Source organism: Elephas maximus, chromosome 10, assembly GCF_024166365.1.
Source record: "Elephas maximus indicus isolate mEleMax1 chromosome 10, mEleMax1 primary haplotype, whole genome shotgun sequence".
Taxonomy (NCBI): Eukaryota; Metazoa; Chordata; class Mammalia; order Proboscidea; family Elephantidae; genus Elephas; species Elephas maximus.
The window spans coordinates 27,507,566-27,529,677 of NC_064828.1; the positions used below are offsets into that span (position 1 = coordinate 27,507,566).

At 34.6% G+C, this 22,112-nt stretch overlaps 2 protein-coding genes across 2 annotated transcripts; both read left to right on the plus strand.

The window, feature by feature from the left end:
• The first annotated feature begins 12,639 nt into the window (after positions 1-12,639).
• On the plus strand, positions 12,640-13,578 carry LOC126084030 (olfactory receptor 4K13-like). Its single transcript, XM_049898178.1, has one exon. The coding sequence runs from the start codon at positions 12,640-12,642 to the stop codon at positions 13,576-13,578; it is 939 nt and encodes a 312-aa protein (XP_049754135.1).
• Positions 13,579-20,073: 6,495 nt separating this feature from the next.
• LOC126084766 (olfactory receptor 4L1-like) lies at positions 20,074-21,003 on the plus strand. The gene is given in 3 exon segments (XM_049899552.1): positions 20,074-20,538; positions 20,541-20,899; positions 20,901-21,003. Coding segments are annotated over 3 exon segments (927 nt in total).
• Positions 21,004-22,112: the final 1,109 nt, after the last annotated feature.

Below are 22,112 nucleotides of genomic sequence, written 5' to 3' on the forward strand. Positions count from 1 at the left end.
TCTAGTCTACAGGACTGTGAGACAATAAACTTCTCTTTGTTAAAGCCATCCACTTGGGGTATTTCTGTTACAGTAGCACTGAATGACTGAGACAGTCTGTAATTTTCTTTTTTTTTTTTTTTTTTTTGAGTTTTTACCTGATTTTGGGAAATTCTGGCTTCTTAGAATGAGTTTGGGAGTATTCCTTCCTTTCCTATGCTCTGAAATACCTTTAGTAGTAGTGGTGTTAACTCTTCTCTGAAAGTTTGGTAGAATTCTCCAGTGAAGCCATCAGGGCTAGAGCTTTTTGTTGTTGTTCTTGGGAGTTTTTGAATTACCTTTTCAATCTCCTCTTTTCTTATGGGTTTATTTAGTTGTTCTACCTCTGTTTGTGTTAGTTTAGGTAGGTAGTTTGCTTCTAGAAATTTGTCCATTTCTTCTAGGTCTTCAAATTTGTTAGAGTATAATTTTTCATAGTAATCTGATATGATCCTTTTAATTTCAGTTGGGTCTGTTGTAATATCACCCACGTCATTTCTTTTTTGAGTTATTTGCTTCCTCCCTTGTTTGTCAGTTTGGCAATGGATTTATTGATTTTGTTAATTTTTAAAAGTATCAGCTTTTGGTCTTGTTAACTCTTGCAATTGTTCTTTTTGTTCTGTGTTTCATTTAATTCTACTCTAATTTTTATTATTTGCTTTCTTCTGGTGCCCGAGGGTTTCTTTTGTTGCTTTCTTTCCATTTGTTCAAGTTGTAGGGATAATTCACTGATTTTGGCCCTTTCTTCTTTTTAGATGTGTGCATTTATTGCTATAAATTGACCTCTGAGGACTGCTTTAGCTGTGTCCCAAAAGTTTTGATAGGAAGTATTTTCTATCTTATTGGATTCTATGAATTTCATTATTCTGTCCTTCATATCTTCTATAACCCAGTCATTTTTGAGCAGGGTGTTATTTAGTTTCCAAGTGTTTGATTTCTTTTTCCTGTTATTGATTTCTACTTTTATGGCTTTATGATCAGAAAAGATGCTTCTTAGTATTTTGATGTTTTGAATTCTGTTAAGGCTTGCTTTATGACCTAATATGTCGTCTATTCTGGAGAATGTTCCATGTGCATTAGTAAAGAAAATATACTTGTCTGCTTTTGGGTGGAGTGTTCTCTATATGTCTATGAGGTCAAGTTGGTTTATCGTGGCATTTAGACATTCCGTGTCTTTATTGAACTTCTTTTTGATGTTCTGTCCTTCACGGTAAGTGGCATGTTGAAGTCTCCTACTGTTATTGTGGAGCTGTCTCTCTCACCTTTCAGTGCTGTTAGAGTTTCTTTTATGTATCTTGCAGCCCTGTCATTGGGTGCATAATTATTTAATATGGCTATATCCTCCTGATATATTGTCCCTTTAATCATTATATAGGGTCTTTCCTTATTCTTTGTGGTAAATTTAACTTTAACATCTATTTTGTCAGAAATTAGTATTGCCTGCTACTCCCGCACTTTTGTGATTGTTGTTCGCTTGATATATTTTTTTGCATGCTTTCGGTTTTAGTTTGTTTGTGTCTTTAAGTCTAAGGTGTGTCTTTTGTAGGCAGCATATAAATGGATCATTTTTTTTTTTTTTAATCCATTCTAACAGTCTCTGTCTCTTTATTCGTGCATTAAGTCCATTTACATTCAGCATAATTATGGATAAGTATGAGTTTAGTGCTGTCATTTTGATGTCTATTTTTGTTCTTTGAGAGCAATTTCTTTTTTCCACTTAATTTTTTGTGTGGAGTAGTTTATATATTGTCTTTTCCTTTTTGGTGTTGTTGATTTTATTTTGCTAAGTCTTCATGTTTTTCTTGTATTTTATTTTGATGTGTAGGATTGTTAGTCTCCTTTATTATTACTTAATATTTACCCCTATTTTTCTAAGTTTAAACCAAATTTTTATTTCTTTATATCTCCTTGACCTCCTCTCCAGATGAAAGATCTATGATTACATCTTTTAGTTCCTCTTCATTTATCTAACGTTACCATCTTTTAGATAATGTCATCGCTGGTTCCCAGTTTTGAGCTTTTTTTAATCTTGATTTATTTTTGTGATTTACTCTGTGGGTTGATATCTGGTTGCTCTGTCCTGTGCTCTATTCTTGGGTTGTTATCTGAAGTTTTTAATTTTCTAACTGGAGAACTCTCTTTAGTATTTCTGGTAGTTTTGGTTTGGTTTTTAAGAATTCCCTAAAGTTCTGTTTACCTGGAAATGTCCTAATTTTGCCTTCATATTTGAGAGACAGTTTTGCTGGATATATAATTCTTGGCTGGCAATTTTTTTCCTTCAATGCTTTATATAAATCATTACATTCCCTTCTTCCCTGCATGGTTTCTGCCAAGTAGTCTGAGGTTATTCTTATTGACTCTACTTTGTAGGTGACTTTTTGTTTATTCTGAGCCGCTCTTAAAATTCTCTCTTTATCTTTGGTTTTGGCAAGTTTAAGTATAATATGTCTTGGCTACTTTCTTTTGATATCTGCCATATTAAAATTCGATGAGCATCTTGGATAGATGTCTTCTCATCTTTCACGATATCAGGGAAGTTTTCTGCCAACAAATATTAAACAATTCTCTCTGTATTTTCTGTCATCCCTTCCTGTTCTGGTACTCCAATTGCTTAGAGGTTATTTCTCTTGACAGAGTCTCACATGATTCTTAGGGTTTCTTAATTTTTTAAATTCTTTTCTAGTTTTTCTTTGAATATATTGGTGCCAAGTGTTTAACTTCAGTCTCACTAATTTGACTTCCATTTCCTCAATTCTTCTCCTCTGACTTTCTATTGAGTTGTCTAATTCTGAAATTTTATTAATGTTCTGATTTTCTGATTGCTGTCTCTCAATGGATTCTTGTAGCCTATTAAGTTTTTCATTTTGTTCTTGAATAAACTTCTTAATTTCCTCAATTTTTTTATCTCTGTGTTCCTTGACTTGTATTGCATTTTGCCTGATCTCCTTCCTGATCTCTTGAAGAGTTGTGTATATTAATCTTGTGTATTCTACCTCTGGTAATTCCAGGAACACCTCTTTGTCCAGAAGATTCCTTGAATCTTTGTTTTGAGAGCTTGTTGAAGCAATCATTGCCTGCTTCTTTATTTGATTTGACATTGACTATTGATTTTTTTTGTCTCCAAGACATCTATGTTATCATATTAATTTATTTTATGTTTCTTACTGTATCCTAGCTTCTTGCTTTGTTTTATTTTGATATTCCCAAATAGACTGCTTGAGTGAGCTATCTTGATTATTTGTGCCTTTGATGCTGTAACATCCTGTCACCCGATGGCTAGAGCTATTACCGGGTGTACGAGCCTAGGAGTCCATTCGCTTTTCTTATATGGATTTGGCTCAGGTGTCCAGGTAGTCAGTCATCAAGCGCGTGGTGTGCTCCGTCCAACAGTCTTAGAGGAGCGGGGGTGATTGCTGTAGGCACAGGTATCTGGTTGCAGCAGGGGGTCACGCTCTGAGCAGGCAGGGGCTGACAACTGTCTCTGAAGTGTCTGTGAGGAAAGTGCATCCCTCTTCTCTACAGAACGCAGGTGGGTGGGCTCTGCAGTGAAACCATGGGCAACCAATGCTTTTTGCTGTAAGGACCGGGAGGCACCACTTATTCTTGGACCCCTGTTGCAGGTGACTAGGTGGTGTAGGTGGAGCCACCAATTCTCAGGCTTCTGTTGTGGGTAGGTGAAGACCCTGCTTAATAGGCAGAGCAGTGTCAAATGTCAAAAACCTGCCTCTCTACTGCACAGGTGAAACAGCTGAAGTCAGACTGCAGGCATATACACTGTTGCACTGTGGCAACAATGGCCTATGCTGGTGAAATGGGCCCACACTGGTCCATGCAATGGCAAAAGGCATTTAAAGTCTGTGGACTGCTTGTGCCTGGACAGGAGCTGCTTCTGTCCTGAGTTACCAGTTTAGGGGAATCAGCAGATTATTTTTTCCCTTTTGTTAATTTGATCCTTCTCCAATGACAGGAGAATGGCTCAGGGTGCACAGCAGGACCTATCTCAGGCCCAGGGAAATCTACCACCACTGAAGCTGGCTTGGGGGGCTGGGGAAGAAGGAGGAGGGATCAGATAAGTGGAGAGAGTTCTTTTAGAAGTTGTGCTTTTTGATCTGCATGGTAAATTAGATTCAAGCACTTGTCTTTTGCTGAGAGCACTGCACTTCGCTGATTCTGGAGGCATAAATAGGCTCTGCGCTGCTGGCTCTCTCTGGCTGAGGAAACCATGTCCCAAACACCAACACCACCCCTGCCTCAGTGACTCCAGGGGATCGGGGCTGAGGGGCGCCAGTTCCCACCAAGTCAGATCTGGGAACTTGCTGCTTCTGAACTGTCTTTCCCTCCTCCTGCTGCTCCATCCTATTTCTTAACTTTGCCTTTGATGTTCAATGCTCCTAGCTTGCCATATATATAATCAATTAACTTTTTTTTTCCTGGTCTTTGTTGTAAGAGGGACTGCAGGAAGCCTCTGACTACTCTGCCATCTTGGCCCCACCTCCTCTCCAATTTTTCTTTAAAGCATATTGTCATATATAAGCTTTTAACACTAAATCCTAAACCACATATTCTCACATATACTCTCTAGTGGTTTGGAGAGAGAGAGGAGAAGAGAGAGAAAAAAAATACCACCATGTTTTCTAAAAGATCATTTTGATTGTCGGCCAGGTATTTCCACTTCCTGTAGACACAAAGTTCATTAGCTTCCCTCTTGCTGTGCAGACTTTTCCAGAATATTCTAAAATGGCTAGGAATAAAGATATATGAATTTTGAAATCAATATTTTAATACTGATGAATAGACTTGTGTAGTAAATATAACTGGACTGAGTATTAGAAGTTGAAATTTACTTGCAGAAAATTATAATCATCAAAATATGCAAGGAAAAGTTAAATTGTGATTGACCATATGTTTTAGTTTCCCAAGGCTGCCATAAAAAATACCATAGAGTGAGTGGCTTTAAAGAAGATAATTTTATTTTCTCACTTTGGAGGCTAAAAGTACAAATCAGGCCTTGACCTTGTCAATTCATTTTGTGGCTTTTGGCAATTTCTGGCATTCCTTTGCTGCTTATAGATGTGCCTGCCTTTGTTGTCACACGGCATTTTTTTCTCCCTTTATGTCACTCCTTTTTGTAAAACACTACTCAGAAGGAACTAGGACTAGGCCCACCATACTCTGGTATGACCTTTTTTGATGCAATGGATAAGACAAGAAAAACATTTTCCCAAACAAGGTCACATTTGCAGATATAGGGGTTTACTTCAAATTATCTTTTTTGGTGGGACACAATTGCTTGATATACAAAGAACAAATGTCCAGCTACTTGAAAAGATATGAATGATTTAATAACTAAAAATTTATCTTTTAATTATTTGCAATCTTAATACATGAAAATATGAAATAAAAGCAATCAACGTAGGTCAGATTTGACTAAAGTCATTTTGCTGTGCCCATAATACCAAACAGTTAATTTAGCTGACTTTTTTATTTTAAACAAAATAGTATAAATTCTGCTTGGTAGTTCCATAAGCACAGGGAATAACATAAAAGTGTCTGCAAGAATGTTCATGGCAGCTTTGGAAACAGCACAATAAGAGGTAAAAGAATAAGCAAACTGTGGAATATTCATGCTAGGGTGTACTGATCTGCACTAAAAAGAACAAACTCCTGATATGATATGGACAAATCTCACTGATACTATGATGAGTGGAAAATACAGTCATGAAATAGTAGTTCAACTTCTATAAAATTCGAGAAGAGGCAAAAAGAATAAATGATGATAAAATCAGTAGAGTTTTATATCTGTGGGGGTTAAGGGGTGGTAGAGACTGGGGAAGGACATGACACAACTTCCTCAGTGGCTGTTGTTCTGTATCTTGTTCTGGGTGGTGGTTACACTGGTAAATACATATATAAAAAATTGTTGAATTGTACCATAACATTAGTGCACTTTGTATAAGTTATTGTGTGTGTGTTATACTGTTCATAAATACATAAAAATACAAATGGTTGAGATGGGAATAAATTAAATAGCATCTTTACTGCAGCATTCTTTGACAAAAAATCTGTTGTAAAAATTATGATGCTTGATAAAACAGGAAGCCATTTTGTTTGTGCCCAGCAAAGAGAAGAAGAATGAAAACCTTCGGTGGTAAATATATTGGACATACGTTAAGGGTCTCCCAGAGGGAATTTAGAGGACATAAAAAGTGAGTTAAGCTTTAGTTTCTTGTGTTGAAAAGAGTAAAATTTGATTATAAAAATGCAAATATAACCACATTAATATCACAGGCTATAAATCATCTTTTAAAATCTCTCTACATAATATAATATTCATAAATCAACTATGAGCATATATTGGAGTCATAAGATAAGTTCAATTGCTTATTTTCAGAAGGGGGAAAGGAAATCAAACAAATAAAAGAAATGGAGAAATTATTTCCTTCACGTGAATGGTAGTTTAATGGAATCATATTACCATCCCTACATATGGTTTACAAAAAGTCATTTTGTATCTTTTTAATATTTAATTAAAATAAAACAAAACTTCAACAGATCAGAATAAATTATTTAAAATGACTAGAACTTTTTGGGTATATTTGGAATTTAGATGATTTGGTATCTCTTGATATTGGCAAAGAAAAAAACATAATCATAGGTATTATCAGATGAAAACATGTATTTATACTCAACCAGTAGAGGTGAAAAATAGAAATAGGAAATGGAAAATAAATCCATTTCACCAACCCCTTAACAGGTACATTGTTGATCTTAAGAGGAACTAAGGTATAAGTGTGTGGAGTTATTGATGTGTGAAGATATCAGTTCAGAGATAACAGCAATGAAGTGGTTTTAGACGTTATTGACCAGGCTTTTAATTGAAATCCCAATATATTTACAAAATGATTGGGTATAGGCCATTTGTTGGCATAACAAACACAGACATTCAAAGGTGAAATAGTGGAAATTAGTAAACTGTTGCTTGCCACATGAGAGATCAAAGAATTAAGAATAGCATATTTCTTTCATTTTAGGCATGAACTCTTCTGGCATAAAACAGTACCAGTACAATTTTCAAATCTAAGGGGAACTAAATTATACCAGAAAATTACAAAGACAGTTCTATTAGGCATCATAGAACCGTGACTCTTAGGAAATAGTTATTTCCAATATTTCAAAATAAATTGGCTCTTTTGCCCTTTATTCAGATGATATAATTAAAGAGATGTTTAGAAGCACCAAAATTTAATAAAATTTTTTTCTGAAATAAAATACAATTAATCTTATTTTTGGACCTTTGAAAATCCAGTGGTATCTCCTCTACTCTTTCAGTAGGACATTGAGTTTTTATATCAATATCTGTGCAAGGAAACAAGAGTATATTGTTTGCTTCCTAATGCTTTATTTTTATCCCTTCTTCATGGGGAAAAGCTGCATGCTAATGAGAGATTCTCACTTGCCAACTGCATGGTCTCTTAATTGCTGAGGGAATTCATTTACAAGGTGCAAGGGTCGTTAATTGGCACATTTATCATATTATCCTATACAGATTCAAAATAAAAGGAATTTCTCCTTTAGACTTGGGAGAGAGAAAAAAGAAGACTAAATTAAGTGCAGACTAATGAAAGAGGAATCCTAAGCCAGCTTCAGTGACTTCCAATCACTACTTCAAAGCCAGGCTAGAGGTATAAAAAAAAAAAGGTATGGAGAAGAAAATTGGAGACTTTATTTTTATGCTTGGGTTATATTAAATAAAATATTTGTTTTAAAGTTTTTCCTAATTGCAAAAGTGAAACATGTTTCTTGAGGAATATTTGTGAGGTTTAGGAAAATATAACCAGATCTGTAATTCTTCCATCCGAAGTGAACTACTTTAAACACTTTGATGTGTGTGTCCTTATTTTTCTACTGAAATTAAAATTTTTCTCATATGTTAGAACATTTCTTGCATATTTTTTAAACATTGTTATTTTTCTTTTGTTCACTTGTTATATAGGCTCTTCAAATTTTCCTTGTTAATTAATAAGATTTTGATACTATAGATATAAATTTTTACTTGCAATTTATGTTTTCATGATAATAGAGAGATTGCAAGTCTTCACAATAAAGTTTAATCATCTTTATTTCTATGGTTTCTGCTTTTGGCATGACTCTTAGAGTCGGAGTCAACGACACTAGGTGGGCTTAGAAAAGTTTCACTAAATATTTGCAAACATTACAATTACAGCAAAAACATATTCACTTATGTATTTAGACTTTTTTTTCAGTTGTTATTATTTAAGTGTTTAAAACATTTTATTTTATTATAAGACTAAGGTAGCTAACCAGCCTTATTCATTTCTAAATAATTTCCCAATAATTTAAAAGTTTTCTTTATCCTAAGCAACGTATTTGTAATCTATGACTCCATTCCTGAACACTGAAGTTTCTTCCATTTATTATAATTCTATCTATTCTTGTGCAGGTAAAGTACCATTTTGGTTACTCTAGGCTTATAATCCATTTTTATATTGGATAGATTTGTCTCCTATGTTGTCCTTTTTTTTCCAAAAATTTTCCTGGCAATTCTCACAGAATACTTTGGAAGGACTGGTGGGAGAAGAGAATGGGAGACATTTTCCAGTCTGCCTGGTGAATTTGCTCTGTCAAAAGTTAATGTATGACCTGGAATATTATTCAATCCAGCCAATCTGTTGTAGATTGCCAAATCAGTAATCATCGACCTTAGTTGTCAGTGCTGCTGCAACTCTAAATATTTTAGACTGTAGAAGATGAGTCAGCACAGCTAGTTACCATCGTGGCTTAGTGGTTAAGTGCTATGGCTACTAAACAAAGGTCGGCAGCTAGAATCCGCCAGGTGCTCCTTGGAAACTCTGTGGGGCAGTTCTACTCTGCCCTATAGGGTGGCTATGAGTCGGAATCGAATCGACGGCAGCGGGTTTGGTTTTGGGGTTTTATATAAGATCAGTGATACTCTGATTTGAAATCCTTGGTAGTTAAATGTCAACTCATTTTCAGGGGCATTTATTCATGGCAGGAATCTCATTCAACCTTGTTAAATTATAAGAATTTGAAGTTATAAAAATTAGAACCTGAGTTAAACCCTTTAACCAATATAACATAGAAAAGCAGTCTTGAGAGTTTAATAAAATTTTATATGGTCTTCTCAGATTTGTAAGAACTTTATACATTTGTGTGTGTGTGCATGTCCATTAAAATGTTATTCAAATCCATGTAAAGTTTAACAATATTTTTAAATTTAACAATATGCCTTATACATATTTCCATGTCAGTACTTACAGATTTTTTTTTTAAGTTAATCCTTCAATGATGGACTCTGGGTGCTTTCCAGTTCTTGATTATTAAAGTCAACACTACAATGAACATTACTGCTCATTTATCTTTGAAAACACAGGTTGTAAATCCTAAAAGTAAAGGTTCTAAGCTATGCTACCAAATTTCCATCCCTAAATGTGACAACGCGCAACAAATATTTAGATGAAAATTCTTATACCCCCATATACATCCTGACAAAAATTGGATTTATGTCGTTTAAAATTTGGTAGGTAACATTGTATACCTTTGCAATTTTAACTTGTATTTCTTTAATTATAAGTAAGACTGAGCGCTCTGTTTAAAGGTTTTTACACTTCTACTTCTGAAAACTGACAATCCATATGATGTTTCTATTGTTTCGTTAATGTTTTCTTACTAATTACTTAACGTTATTTGTAAATCCTGGGAAACAGCTCTTTGTTTCATGTGTTAGAAATATATCTTTACCTCTTTTTTTTTCATGTTTACTTTCTTTTACTTTTTTCATTTTCATAAAATATATTGTGTCAGCTATCTGTGTGGATTCTAGTGTTTACATCACGTCTAGAATGTTTTATTAGTTTTTTTGTTACGCTAAAATAGTATTTACCCAGGTTTGCTTTTACTAATTTCCTAGTTTTATTCTTACAGATGTAAATCTTTTATCTTCCTGAAATTTATTTTCATATGAGAAGTGAGATTGGAATCTGCTCTCCCCATTCCTACTCACTAGACAATTGTCCCATTATCATTTACTGAATATTTTCTGTACTGATCCCAAAATCTACCCCTGCTGTATGTGAAATTCACATATCCATTTGTGTTTATGTCTGGACAATAATTTCTATCTTGCTGTCTCATTCTTCTTGCTCTTGGTCTTCACTCTTTGAAATGTTGTAGCTTTATAATATTGTGGAGTTAGTAATAAATGAAGGCAAACACCACCATGTCACATGGTTTAAGGACATGTCACGAAGGCGAAATTTATTGGAGAAACTTAAAGTAAAAGATCAGCAAGGTCTTCTCTTTCCTCATAATCTCATAGAGAAGTATACAGAGGCCAGGTTAGTGCTTGCAGCCTGGTACTCTGTTCCAAGAAAGAAATCTCAGATCAGACAAACCTGAGGGCAAACTTGGAAAAAAGACTAAAATGTCAAACCTTAGAAGCTAAGAAATAGGAATTTTTGAATCCAACTGTTTAGGAAAAAAATGATAAAGCCAATGGTGGCATTTATTGATATTGTGAACAAGTGACATCAGGAAGATCCTTCCCAAAGGAGAAGGGCCACCAGTACCATCTATCGTATTGTAAATGTGACCCTCCGGGCTCACCAGGGAACAACTCTTTAGTCTCTTCACGAATGTTTTATATTTTATTTATTACTGTCATAAAGTAGAACTTTTCTTCTATTTCAGTTTCACTGGTTTAGTTAGAACCTTGAGCCAACATCAAACTATCAGGATCATGTAACTTTATAATAGGTCTTTGTATAAGTCCTCTAGCTTTGCTCTTCAAGATTGCCTTGGCTCTCCTTGGCCTTTTGTATTTCCATATACATTTTCAAATCAACTTGTCAATTTTCAAAAATGTTCTGGTGGGATTCAGACTGGGAGTAACCTGAATATGGAGATGAATTTAAGGACAGTTGGCATATTTACAACTCATAAACCTAATACATTTCATTTATTTAGATGTTCATTTTGTCTTTATTTTTAAGGTATTATATTGTTTGTCTCTTTAATATTGTTAGTTATATAAATATATTACCCAATATTAAATCACTGTAGCATCCCTAGAATTAAAAATAGTAGTTAGAATAAGGGTTAAAAATACCAAGATTTAGTTTGTACAATCTCTTCTTAAGAATTTTGCAATTATTTGCTAAGTGGAAAATGACCTAATAATTCTATTCCAGTAATCTATCTTTGAGTAACAGTCTTTCACATACAAATAAATATGCACATATTTCTTAATCGTACAATGTTTATAGTAGTAATTAACCAGGAAAAATACAATTTTTATTTGCAGAATGTTATGTATAACTTACCATTTATTCACTCATACACATATAATTATAAGACACCAAGTAAACTTTACCTCTACCAGTATCTTTTATTTTATTTAAAAATTCTGAAGCAAAATGGCAAGAATATAGTTATTCGTTTATAGGAATAAGTATAAAATACATATTATATTTTTCTGTATTGTTAAAACTTTTCAAAATATTTTAAAAAGCACTTTGTGTCTACTCCTTCCCATTAATGAAGTGTTCAGTAAGATATGAACTTCATGTTTTTCTTCCACTCTTACTTTTTTCCCAGCACTCAATTTAAAAAAAAAAAAAATTATCATAATATCTCTTCTTAGCCATCTAGGATATCTTTCTTGATACCTGGTTTCAAAATGTTAGTTTAAGTTATTCTACCTGAGTCTGCTTTATCTATCTAGAGCAATATGAGAGTGTTTCTTTTGGGTCCCCCTTTGTTACCAGAGCTCTGCATTTGTAATACCCTTATAAATGTCCAAATATAGATGGTTTAACAGATAAGTTTGTATATTCAGCTACCTGAAGCCAAAAGAAGTAGGTCAGTTGAGAGCTAGCAGCAACCATTCATTATACTATCTTTGAACATTTTATTTCCCAATCTGTTAAATCCATAGGCCCATTGTATGCTCCATGGAAGAAGTTCCCAAATATTTGGACTCTTCTTACATTTCAGGAAAAATATAGGTGGAATGCCATCTCAATTTGGCCATCAAACTGGGACTTTTAGCAGCAAATATGATCAACTTCCAGATTTTCAATTCTTTCTAATGATCTACTCAATTTTGTTTCTCTGGGTTCTGTTTCTCAATCAGAAAACCATTTAACCCTTTCTTCACGTACATGCCCCTTAGCATCATGCAACGTAGAAATAGAATTCATATTGAAAGGAGCCTTTTCTTTGCCTCTGGAGGACCAATAAATCTGCTCAAATTGTAAAAAATTGTTAAGAACTTCCACACCCTGTGACCAACTGAGATGTACACCGTTCTCCAGATTAGTGCAGATATGGGTTGCATATCAACAGCTTCAATTTTTTTCAGACATCTTGATTTCTAGCTGATATTCTTCATAATCTCTGATAAGAAACTATAGCTATTCTTTTTTAAAAATTTTGGTTTAATTATTGTTCAATATTTTGTATTTGCTTTTCACATTTCAGTGGTTTTCAGGAAGTAGAGTTAACTAAATGTGTATTTTGTCTCTCAACTTTGTCTCACAAATTTTAATTTATTTTAGGTAACAGGTGTCAACAGACAAACAAATGGAAAGACGAAATTGCTCCATGGTGTCTGAGTTTATTTTGCTGGGACTCACAGAGTCTCATGAGTTACAGATATTCTTTTTCTTCTTTTTTTCCATTATTTACATAGCCATCGTGTTAGGCAATCTCACCATTATCTTTGTAGTGAAATTGGACCCTCAGTTGCACTCTCCCATGTACTTTCTACTGGCCAATCTCTCCTTTATTGACATGTCCCTGGCCTCTTTTGCTACTCCCAAGATGATCTTTGACTTTCTTAGTGAATGTAAGTCCATCTCTTATGAAGGCTGCATGACCCAGATGTTTTTCCTTCACCTTTTAGGTGGAAGTGAGATGATGTTGCTTGTAGCCATGGCAATTGATAGATACGTTGCCATTTGCAAACCCCTCCATTACAAAACTATCATGAGCCATAGTGCTTGCATCAGGCTTGCACTTCTCTCCTGGACCACTGGTTTTGTGCACACCATGAGCCAAATGATTTTCTCAGTGACCTTGCCATTCTGTGGCCCCAGTGTCGTGGACAGTTTCTTTTGTGATCTCCCTCGAGTCATCAAACTTGCCTGCACTGATACTTACATCTTGGAGCTGTTGGTCATTGCAGACAGTGGAGTACTCTCTTTGTTCTGTTTCAACTTTCTGCTCATTTCCTATAGCATCATCCTGATTAATGTCCAGCATCGCTCCTCCAGTGGGTCTTTCAAGGCCTTGTCCACTCTTTCAGCCCACATCACAGTGGTGGTACTATTCTTCGGACCTTGTATCTTTATCTATGTGTGGCCATTCAGCAGTATTTCTATAGATAAGATTCTCTCTGTGTTTTATACAATTTTTACACCCCTTTTAAATCCAGTCATCTACACATTAAGAAATAAAGACATGAAGAAAACAATTAAAAAAATAAAGACCAAGCATGTGAGTTCCAGATCAACCTTTTAACTGAGATTATAATCGTCAAAGATGATGTCATCATCATTATCTTCATCAAAAGCCATTAAAGTGTAGGGTTTTTGTACCAAACAACATGTCATACTTTGGTAAATTATAACTCTTCCCTACACAAGTATATATGCAATAAAACACCTTGAATTGTGCATACGAACTATTGAAATATAATATTATTCACTTATGTTGTAATTTTAAGTTTTTCTTTCAACTACATTTTTATATGACCTGGAGCCCTGGTGGCACAGTGGTTAAGAGCTCAGATGCTAATCAAATAGTTGGCAGTTGGAATCCACCAGCTGCTCCTTGGAAACACAATGGGGCAGTTCTACTCCGTCTTATAGGGTTGCTATGAGTCAGAATCAACTCAATGGCAAGGGCTTGGGTTTCTTGATTTTTATCAACTACATTAGATTCTAACTACCATTTATTGATTTCTTACCAAGAATTTGGCATTTTGCATGCATTTTATCTTATCTTCAGAACATGGACAATAATTACTAGAACTTAAAACAAAAATTACTAGTACTAGATTCTGGAATCCGATCACATATATCTAACTACATAACCTATACTTTTCTAATTAAGAGTATTTTTCTACCTAGATTTTAATAACATTAATAAAGTTTTTGTTTCCTATACCCTCCTTTAGAGATTATAACCAAAAACCGAACCAAATTAATTGCCTTCAAGTTGATTCTGACTCATGGCAACTTCATGTGTTACAGAGTAGAACTGCTTCACAGTTTTTTTTTTTTTAATTGTGCTTTAGGAAAGTTTACAGCTGAAGATAATTTCCCATTCAAAAATTTATATGCATATTGTTTTGTGACAATTGTTTTAATCCTTACAATGTAGCAGCACACTCCCCCTTTCCACACTGGGTTCTCTGCATTTGTTCATCCAGTTCCTGTCTCTTTTTGCCTTCTCATCATGCTTTTGGATAGGAGTTGTTCATTTGGTCTCATATATTTGATTGAACTAAGAAGTACATTCCTCACATGTGCCATTTTTTGTTTTATAGACTTGTCTAATCTTTGTCTGAAAAGTGAGCCTCAGGAATGGTTTCAGTTCTTAGTTAGCAGATTGTCCAGGGGCCATAATCTCGGGGGTTCCTTCCATCCCTCTCTCATCAGTAAGTCTGGTCTTTTTCCATGAATTTGAACATTTTTCTCCAGTCCTGTCTGGGACTCTTTGTTCTGACCCTGTCAGAGCAGTTGGTGGTGGTAGCCGGGCACCATATAGTTCTCCTGGGCCCAGTCTGGTGGAATTTCTGGTTCATGTGGTACTTTAGTCCTTTGGACTAACATTTTCCTTGTGTCTTTGGTTTTCTTCATTCTCCTTTGCTCTGGACACGATGGGCCCAATAGATGTATCTTGGATGACAGCTCACAAGCTTTTAGGACCCCAGATGCTACTCACGAAAGTAGGATGTAGTACATTTTCTTTATAAACAATGATATGCCAATTGACCTAGAAGTCCTCTGAGACTATGGTCCCAAGCCCCCACCCCAGTTACTCTGTCCCTTAAAATGTTTGATTGTGTCTAGGAAACTTCTATGCTTTTGCTTTGGTCCAGTTGTGCTGACTTCCCCTATATTGTGTGTTGTCTTTCCCTTCATTGAAGTTGACACTTGCCTACTCTCTAGTTAGTGATTTCTCCTCCTTCACCCTCCCCACCCTCATAACAGTCAAAGAATTTTTTTTTTCTGTGTGTAAACCTTTCCTTGAGTTCTTGTAATAGTGGTCTCATACAGTATTTATCCTTTTGTGATTGACTTATTTCACTCAGCATGATGCCCTGCAGATTCAGTCATGTCGTGAGATGTTTCACTGTTCTTTATACTTGTATAGTATTCCATTGTATGACTGTGCCATAATTTGTTTATCCATCTGTCAATGGGCATTTAGGTTGTTCCCATCTCTTTGCTGTTGTGAATACTGCTGCAATGAACATGGAATATGTCTATTCATGTGATGGCTCTTAATTCTCTAGGGTATATTGCTATAAGTGGGATTGCTGAATTGTACAGTATTTCTATATGTAGCTTTTTAAGAAAGTGCCATATCATTTCCCAAAGTGGTTGTACCATTTTACATTCCCTCCAACAGTGCATAGGAGTTCCAATCTCTCCCAAACCTCTCCAACATTTATTTTGTGTTTTTTTTTGGATTAATGTCAGTATTGTTGGGGTGAGATGGTATCTTATTATAGTTTTGAATTGCATTTCTCTAATGACTAATGATTGCCACCTTTTTCTCATGTGTCTTTGCCCACCTGAATTCTTCTTTAGTAAAGTGTCTGTTCATATCCTTCACCCATTTTTCAAGTGGATTATTTGTCTTTTTTGTTGTTGAGGTGTCAAAGTATTTTGTAAATTTTAGAGATTAGACCCTTGTCAGATGTATCATAGCCAAAAATTTTCTTCCCAGTCTGTAGATTGTTTTTACTCTTTGCTGAAGTGTTTTGATGAGCATAAATATTTGATTTTTAGAAGCTCCCAGTTATCTAATTATTATTATCATTATTATCTAATTTCTCTTGTGGTAGATTCCAACTCATGGGGATTCCCTGTGTTACAGAGTACACTGGTCCATAGAGTTTTCTTCTCTGTAATCTTTATGGAAGCATATAATAGGAACTTTCTTTCACAGCACTGCTGGGTGGATTTGCACCACCAACCTTGAGGTTAGTAGCAGAGTGTAAACCATCTGCACCACCCAGCTGGCTTGATTGGTAATAAGACCCTTCAAAGTTCTTAACCCAACCTAGCTTTCTGTTCTTATAAAAAACTCTCCTTTCCTCAACACCTCCACCAATGTATGGTTTAATTAGGACATACTAGATATTTTTTGTGAACTTAATGTGTCAGAATATTTTATTCTTGCATGTCTTTTTGCATATAATTAACTCTGCCTAGGATTTTTTTCTTTGCACAGCGTATCCTTATTTATCTACTTTTATCATTAAAAGCACACTCACCTCATTTGTGAGAAAGGTGGCCCCTTGTATGAGAAATTTGCAAACTCCAAAAAACAGAGTTCAACTTATTACAAACCTGTATCATTGTAGTTAGCAGTGGGTCATTTTGGGGTCAGTTTGCCAATGATTAGACTCTGAACCACTGAGGACAGTCTAACATACAGTATAGACCCAGCAAAGTTTGGGGATTGCTGGATTTAATGCATATTTTCAAGGTCTCATTTTAACATTTGACAGCCAACTTGTGAATGAAAAGTTTTCTTATCTCTTGGAGCAAAGTCTACACTATAAGTACTTACTCTGTCAGAGAATAAATGTGAAGCTAGAACACCTAAATTTTGTCCCCCAGAATTTGCTTAAAGAATAGGACCCAAATTCACTCAATCAATCCACCAAAAGCAAGACATTAAACTAGGAGTAGAAATGTATGCTAAACCAAAGCTCTGCTATCAAGAAATATACATTAAGATGGATACACATCGACAGAATTAAATATTTGGGGTCAACAGAGGCATACTTTAAGAATCACAGAATTCTACTCTGGCCAGTAATTCAGGGGTGAATATTGAAGCAAGAAATAAAGAATGATTTCAGTAGGCAGTAGGGAATTTGGAAGAGTGTTTAATTGGGTCAGAATCCACAGTTGAAACAAAGGAGAAAACTGAGTTAAATGGTCAATTACTTAAACCCACAGTCCCAAAGTAGGGTGACTACATCTCTTACTGGCTCTACGCAATCAAGTTGTGGGGAAAAAAACCAAGAACATTTATTTATTTTTGTTTTAATCGGAAGGGATAAATGATATAAACTTTACTAATATTTAACAAACACATTATTTTTGGTCCCTAATTCAGTTGTATCTCACATAGCCATGTATTACATGTTATTGTTGTTGTTGTTGTTAGGTGCTATCAAATCAATTTCAATTCACAGTGATCCCATATGACAGAGTAGAACTGTCCCACAGGGTTTTCTCAGATTAATCATTATGGGAGCAGATCTCCAGGTCTTTCTCCCACAAAACCACTGTGTGAGTTTGAACCTTCATCCTTTTGGTTAGGAGGACAACAATTCTTGCACCACTGGGGCTCCTTCGTATATTGCATATGGTGTTAAAGTGTTTTGAGGAAAGGGTGGGCTAACCAAAAGGTAGAAGGGTTGAGAGTGGTTCTCATTCATTTGCTTTGATTATATTGTTTTGTATTGCAGCTTAAGTGTGCCCAATTAAGGAATTTAAAGATAATATCTTACTTTAACTTAATTCATTCTACAAAACATAAGTGGTTTAAAATATTTCTTTAAATAAACCTTGGATTGAAGATAATTCTAACTATTAAAATTCAAGGGAACTACTTTAAAATTGCAGTTCAGGCAAAATGCTACAATTGATGTGAATTCTTGTCAGCCAAATAACAAAGTAAAAGAAAATTGTGCTCTCAGGAGAGACAATAAGTTAGCTAAAAAAATTGTAAATTATTAAGAAACGTTGTTTTACAATATGAATTTACTTTCTTCATTACTAAATGAAATTGACACAATCCGTATGGTACCTTGATATATCAGCTAGTGATGTTATAAAGTCATTACGACTAACAAAGCATTTAAAAAGTAAATATGCAAAACAAAACTTTATAGTTTTCTTTGCAATATTAATAGTCATGTAATAACATTATTTTAGAATTTAAACTTTTCACTAAATAAGCATTTGAATGTTTCTTAATAAATAACAAAAGAACAAAGCCATATGCTACTGAGGAAATGCATAAATATCTGTCACTGTGAAATGATTAAAATAAGCGATGTGATAAAAAATATTAAATTTAATTCTTGTCAACAAACACTACAGAGAAGTGAGTGGAAACCATTTCTAATGATTTGAAAATCAAGCAATAGAATAAATTATGTCTTTCAAGAAAGAGTTTTGTCTTATAATGTTATAAAAGAATGGATATTTTGGACATTTACATATATAAAAAATTCTTATCAACTGTAAATGACTCTTTTAATATAAGCAGTGTTTATGACAGAAACGTACATTAAATTATGAGTTAAGCAGTGAGTTTGACTGGAATTAAATAAAGACTTGTTGATAAGTGACAGAGATATCATTCAGTTTGAAAGCCATTCATGGCATTGTCAGCAAGTTATTGAAACAGACTTTGAAGTCTGTGGTATAGAGTATAGCAGGATTATCGGTATAATTAACTTTGTAAAAGCAACACATTGTGAAATTAGTATTTAATATTGTGTAACAAAATGGGTAAAGATTGTAAAACTATTTTGCACCACATAGATATTCTCTGAAAGCCTCATAGCAAGATGCCTAATCTAAAATTAAGCATTGATACTTTAGTGAGCACAAAATTGCTAACTGGACCACTAATACATAATATCAAGCTTTTAACTATTCAATGTATTTTTATTTTAACTTCATCTTTTACAGTTTTTATTTCTGAACATGCTTTATGTTGTATATAGTGTATGCTTTTAGTAGTAAATGTATAAAATGTATCAATAAATTGTTTATATTGAAAAGGGCATGCTCAAAAAAGTTTGGAGATTATTGGTTTAAAAAACTACCCAACAAGTTGCAGAAAGACAGCTCCAGAGTAATGTGAAAGAAGGAAAGAGTCCACAAAAGGGAAGTATCCAAAAAACAGAGAATGTTAGTTGATTGGTTATGATATTGTAAGAGTAGACATCTTTGGTCTACACTTACTATATCATAACCAATCAACTAACATTCTCCTTGGCTGTTTTAATCAAACTATTGCCCAGAGAGAAGCACAACATATTATAGGGCCAGAAATTAATCATAAACATCTCTCTGGTCATGTCAGAGTAGCAGCCCCAGTGCTTTAACAACTCCCACTGATATTTGGATTCCCAGTGCTCCAGCAAATCTGCCACCAAAGTAGTACACATCTTTATAAAAGAAGCAAACAATTGTGTGCAGAATAATATGCAAGGAATCATACAGAAGGAAAAGCAGACTTTTAATGCTAAATAATCCCCTGAGCATGTTGTCTCTCAGCCTGTGCCTTTAGAACAGGTAAGTGAAAATATTATAGAGAGCTAAAGAAGTTTAATAAACCTAGGATGGTATTTTAATTAATTTTGTGTTGGCTGGAAGGAAAGGACAATGGCTTTTCTTTTTTTTTCCTATCCAATTTTTCTATATGAGCAAATTAGTGACAAAGTTAAGATCAATTGATAAAAGTATCATTTCCTAGACTAAAACAAGAGGAAATTAAACTTTGTTTCCTTCAAAATGTTTTTAATTAATGGACACCATAAATGTATCATTTCAAACTAATATGACCCATGAAAAAATCTTAGGTTATGAAACACCTTGATTTGCTGGTATGTTTAAGGTTACATGCTCTCATCTCACCACCTATTATTTATCAAATAGAAATAGTAAAATGTCAGTGCTAACTGTGGCTAATTTTCTTTTTGTTCTTTTCATACTTAAAGAACATCTGAAACTTTTTTGAATTGAGTAAATGGATCTTAAAAATGAATCTGTAGTGGTTGAGTTTATTTTACTAGGCTTTTCTGGGCCATGGAAACTTCAGATTTTCTTCTTAGTGATATTTTCCTTGATCTATGGTGCAACGGTTATGGGGAATATTCTCATTATGGTCACAGTGACATTTAGCTCCACCCTTCGTTCTCCCATGTACTTCCTCCTTGGAAACCTCTCTTTTTTGGACATGTGTCTCTCCACGGTCACCACACCCAAGATGATCACAGACTTGCTCACTGCACACAAGACCATTTCCTTGTGGGGCTGCATGGCCCAGATGTTCTTTATGCACTTCTTTGGTGGTGCTGAGATGACTCTTTTGATAGCCATGGCCTTTGACAGGTATGCTGCCATATGTAAACCGCTGCACTATAGCGCAATAATGAGCCCCAGGCTGCTGAGTGGGTTTGTGATACTTTCATGGACAATTGGTTTTATTCATATACCATGAGCCAAATGATATTAACAATGAACTTGCCTTTCTGTGGCCACAGTATCGTAGACAACATTTTTTGTGACCTTCCCCTTGTGATCAAGCTTGCTTGTATTGAAACATATACCCTGGAATTATTTGTCATTGCTGATAGTGGACTGCTCTCATTTATCCGTTTCATCCTCCTTCCTGTCTCCTACACTGTCATTCTGGTCACGATACGACGAAAGTCATCTGGAGGGCTTGCCAAGGCTCTGTCTACATTGTCTGCTCACATCGTTGTGGTCACTCTGTTCTTTGGACCTTGTGTCTTTATCTATGCCTGGCCATTCAATAGTTTTACAGGAAATAAAATCCTTGCTGTATTTTACAGTTATTACACCCTTACTGAATCCTCTTATTTATACCCTGAGAAATCAAAAAATGCAAGAAGCCATGAAAAAGTTACCGTCCCAAAATGTTAGCTCTACATAGACCTTCTGGACTTCAGCACTACATAATCAACATAACTCAAACACTATGTAAAGATAATTCAAACAGATCATGTATAATACATACCTTTTTCTCATGTTAGAATCAAAACCAATGTAGAAAAAATAATAAATTCCTATAAATTCACATTTAATGCTGTTAGAACATATAATAATTAGTGATCTGCAACAAATAGACAAACGAAATTATTCAGTGCTTTTCCTGTAGATATTCAATAATATCTATTAATGAAGAAATAAATCTGAAAGAATAGGTGTCAGTATTATTGGAGATGATTTAAATAGATACGGATTATTAAATGACACTCATAAACATACCTATTATAAATTATAAGCTATCATTAATTGATGTACTTTGAACAAATCATGATTACAATGACAGAAAAAAATATGACTCTAATATTATGAAGCAATAAGGCAGAAAATAAGAACAAGTCAGTATATGTGACAATATAGTCAATGTAAGAAGATGCCAGGGGAAAAAGCCAGTGGAAGAGCAATTTAGATAAAACTACAAATACCAGTCTTGAGACCAACTGCTCCGAGGAATATCATAAGTATGCACAACTGACTTTTCAAACCTCAAAAATTAAAAGTAAGAGCAGAAGCACATACCTGTATTTTATGTAATATACTCTGCAACGTTTCCTACGAGCTTTCCATCAAATTTCAGCTAAACTTCTCTCTGATTTATCTGTATGTGTCTGCGATGAAGGGGGTGGGAGGCAGATGCCTGCTAAGTTTGGAATTTCATACTCATCGACAGTTAAATTCAAAAATATACTCTCCCAATTCAAGACACCAAGGTTTCTTGCTTGTACTATGGTAATAGCTTTGTAACTGATTCTAAATCACCACATAAATTGTTTTCTTCATTCAGTGTGTTCTCTACAAGCACCTGAAATGATGTCATTAAAAAGCAATTCTCAGTGTCATTTCCTTTAGTAAAACTATTTCATAGCATTAAGAATAAGAGTCAAACCCATAACTAGTCTTCAAAACTCTATTTAATGTGGGTCTACCTCTGGAATTTTGCTCTCAACTATTCTTTTTCATAGTGCTCCAGTCACATTGAGCTTCTTTCCAAAGTTA

Bases quoted from the DNA above. Each gene is read 5' to 3' on its own strand.
- LOC126084030 (XM_049898178.1), top strand. From the start codon at position 12,640: ATGGAAAGACGAAATTGCTCCATGGTGTCTGAGTTTATTTTGCTGGGA.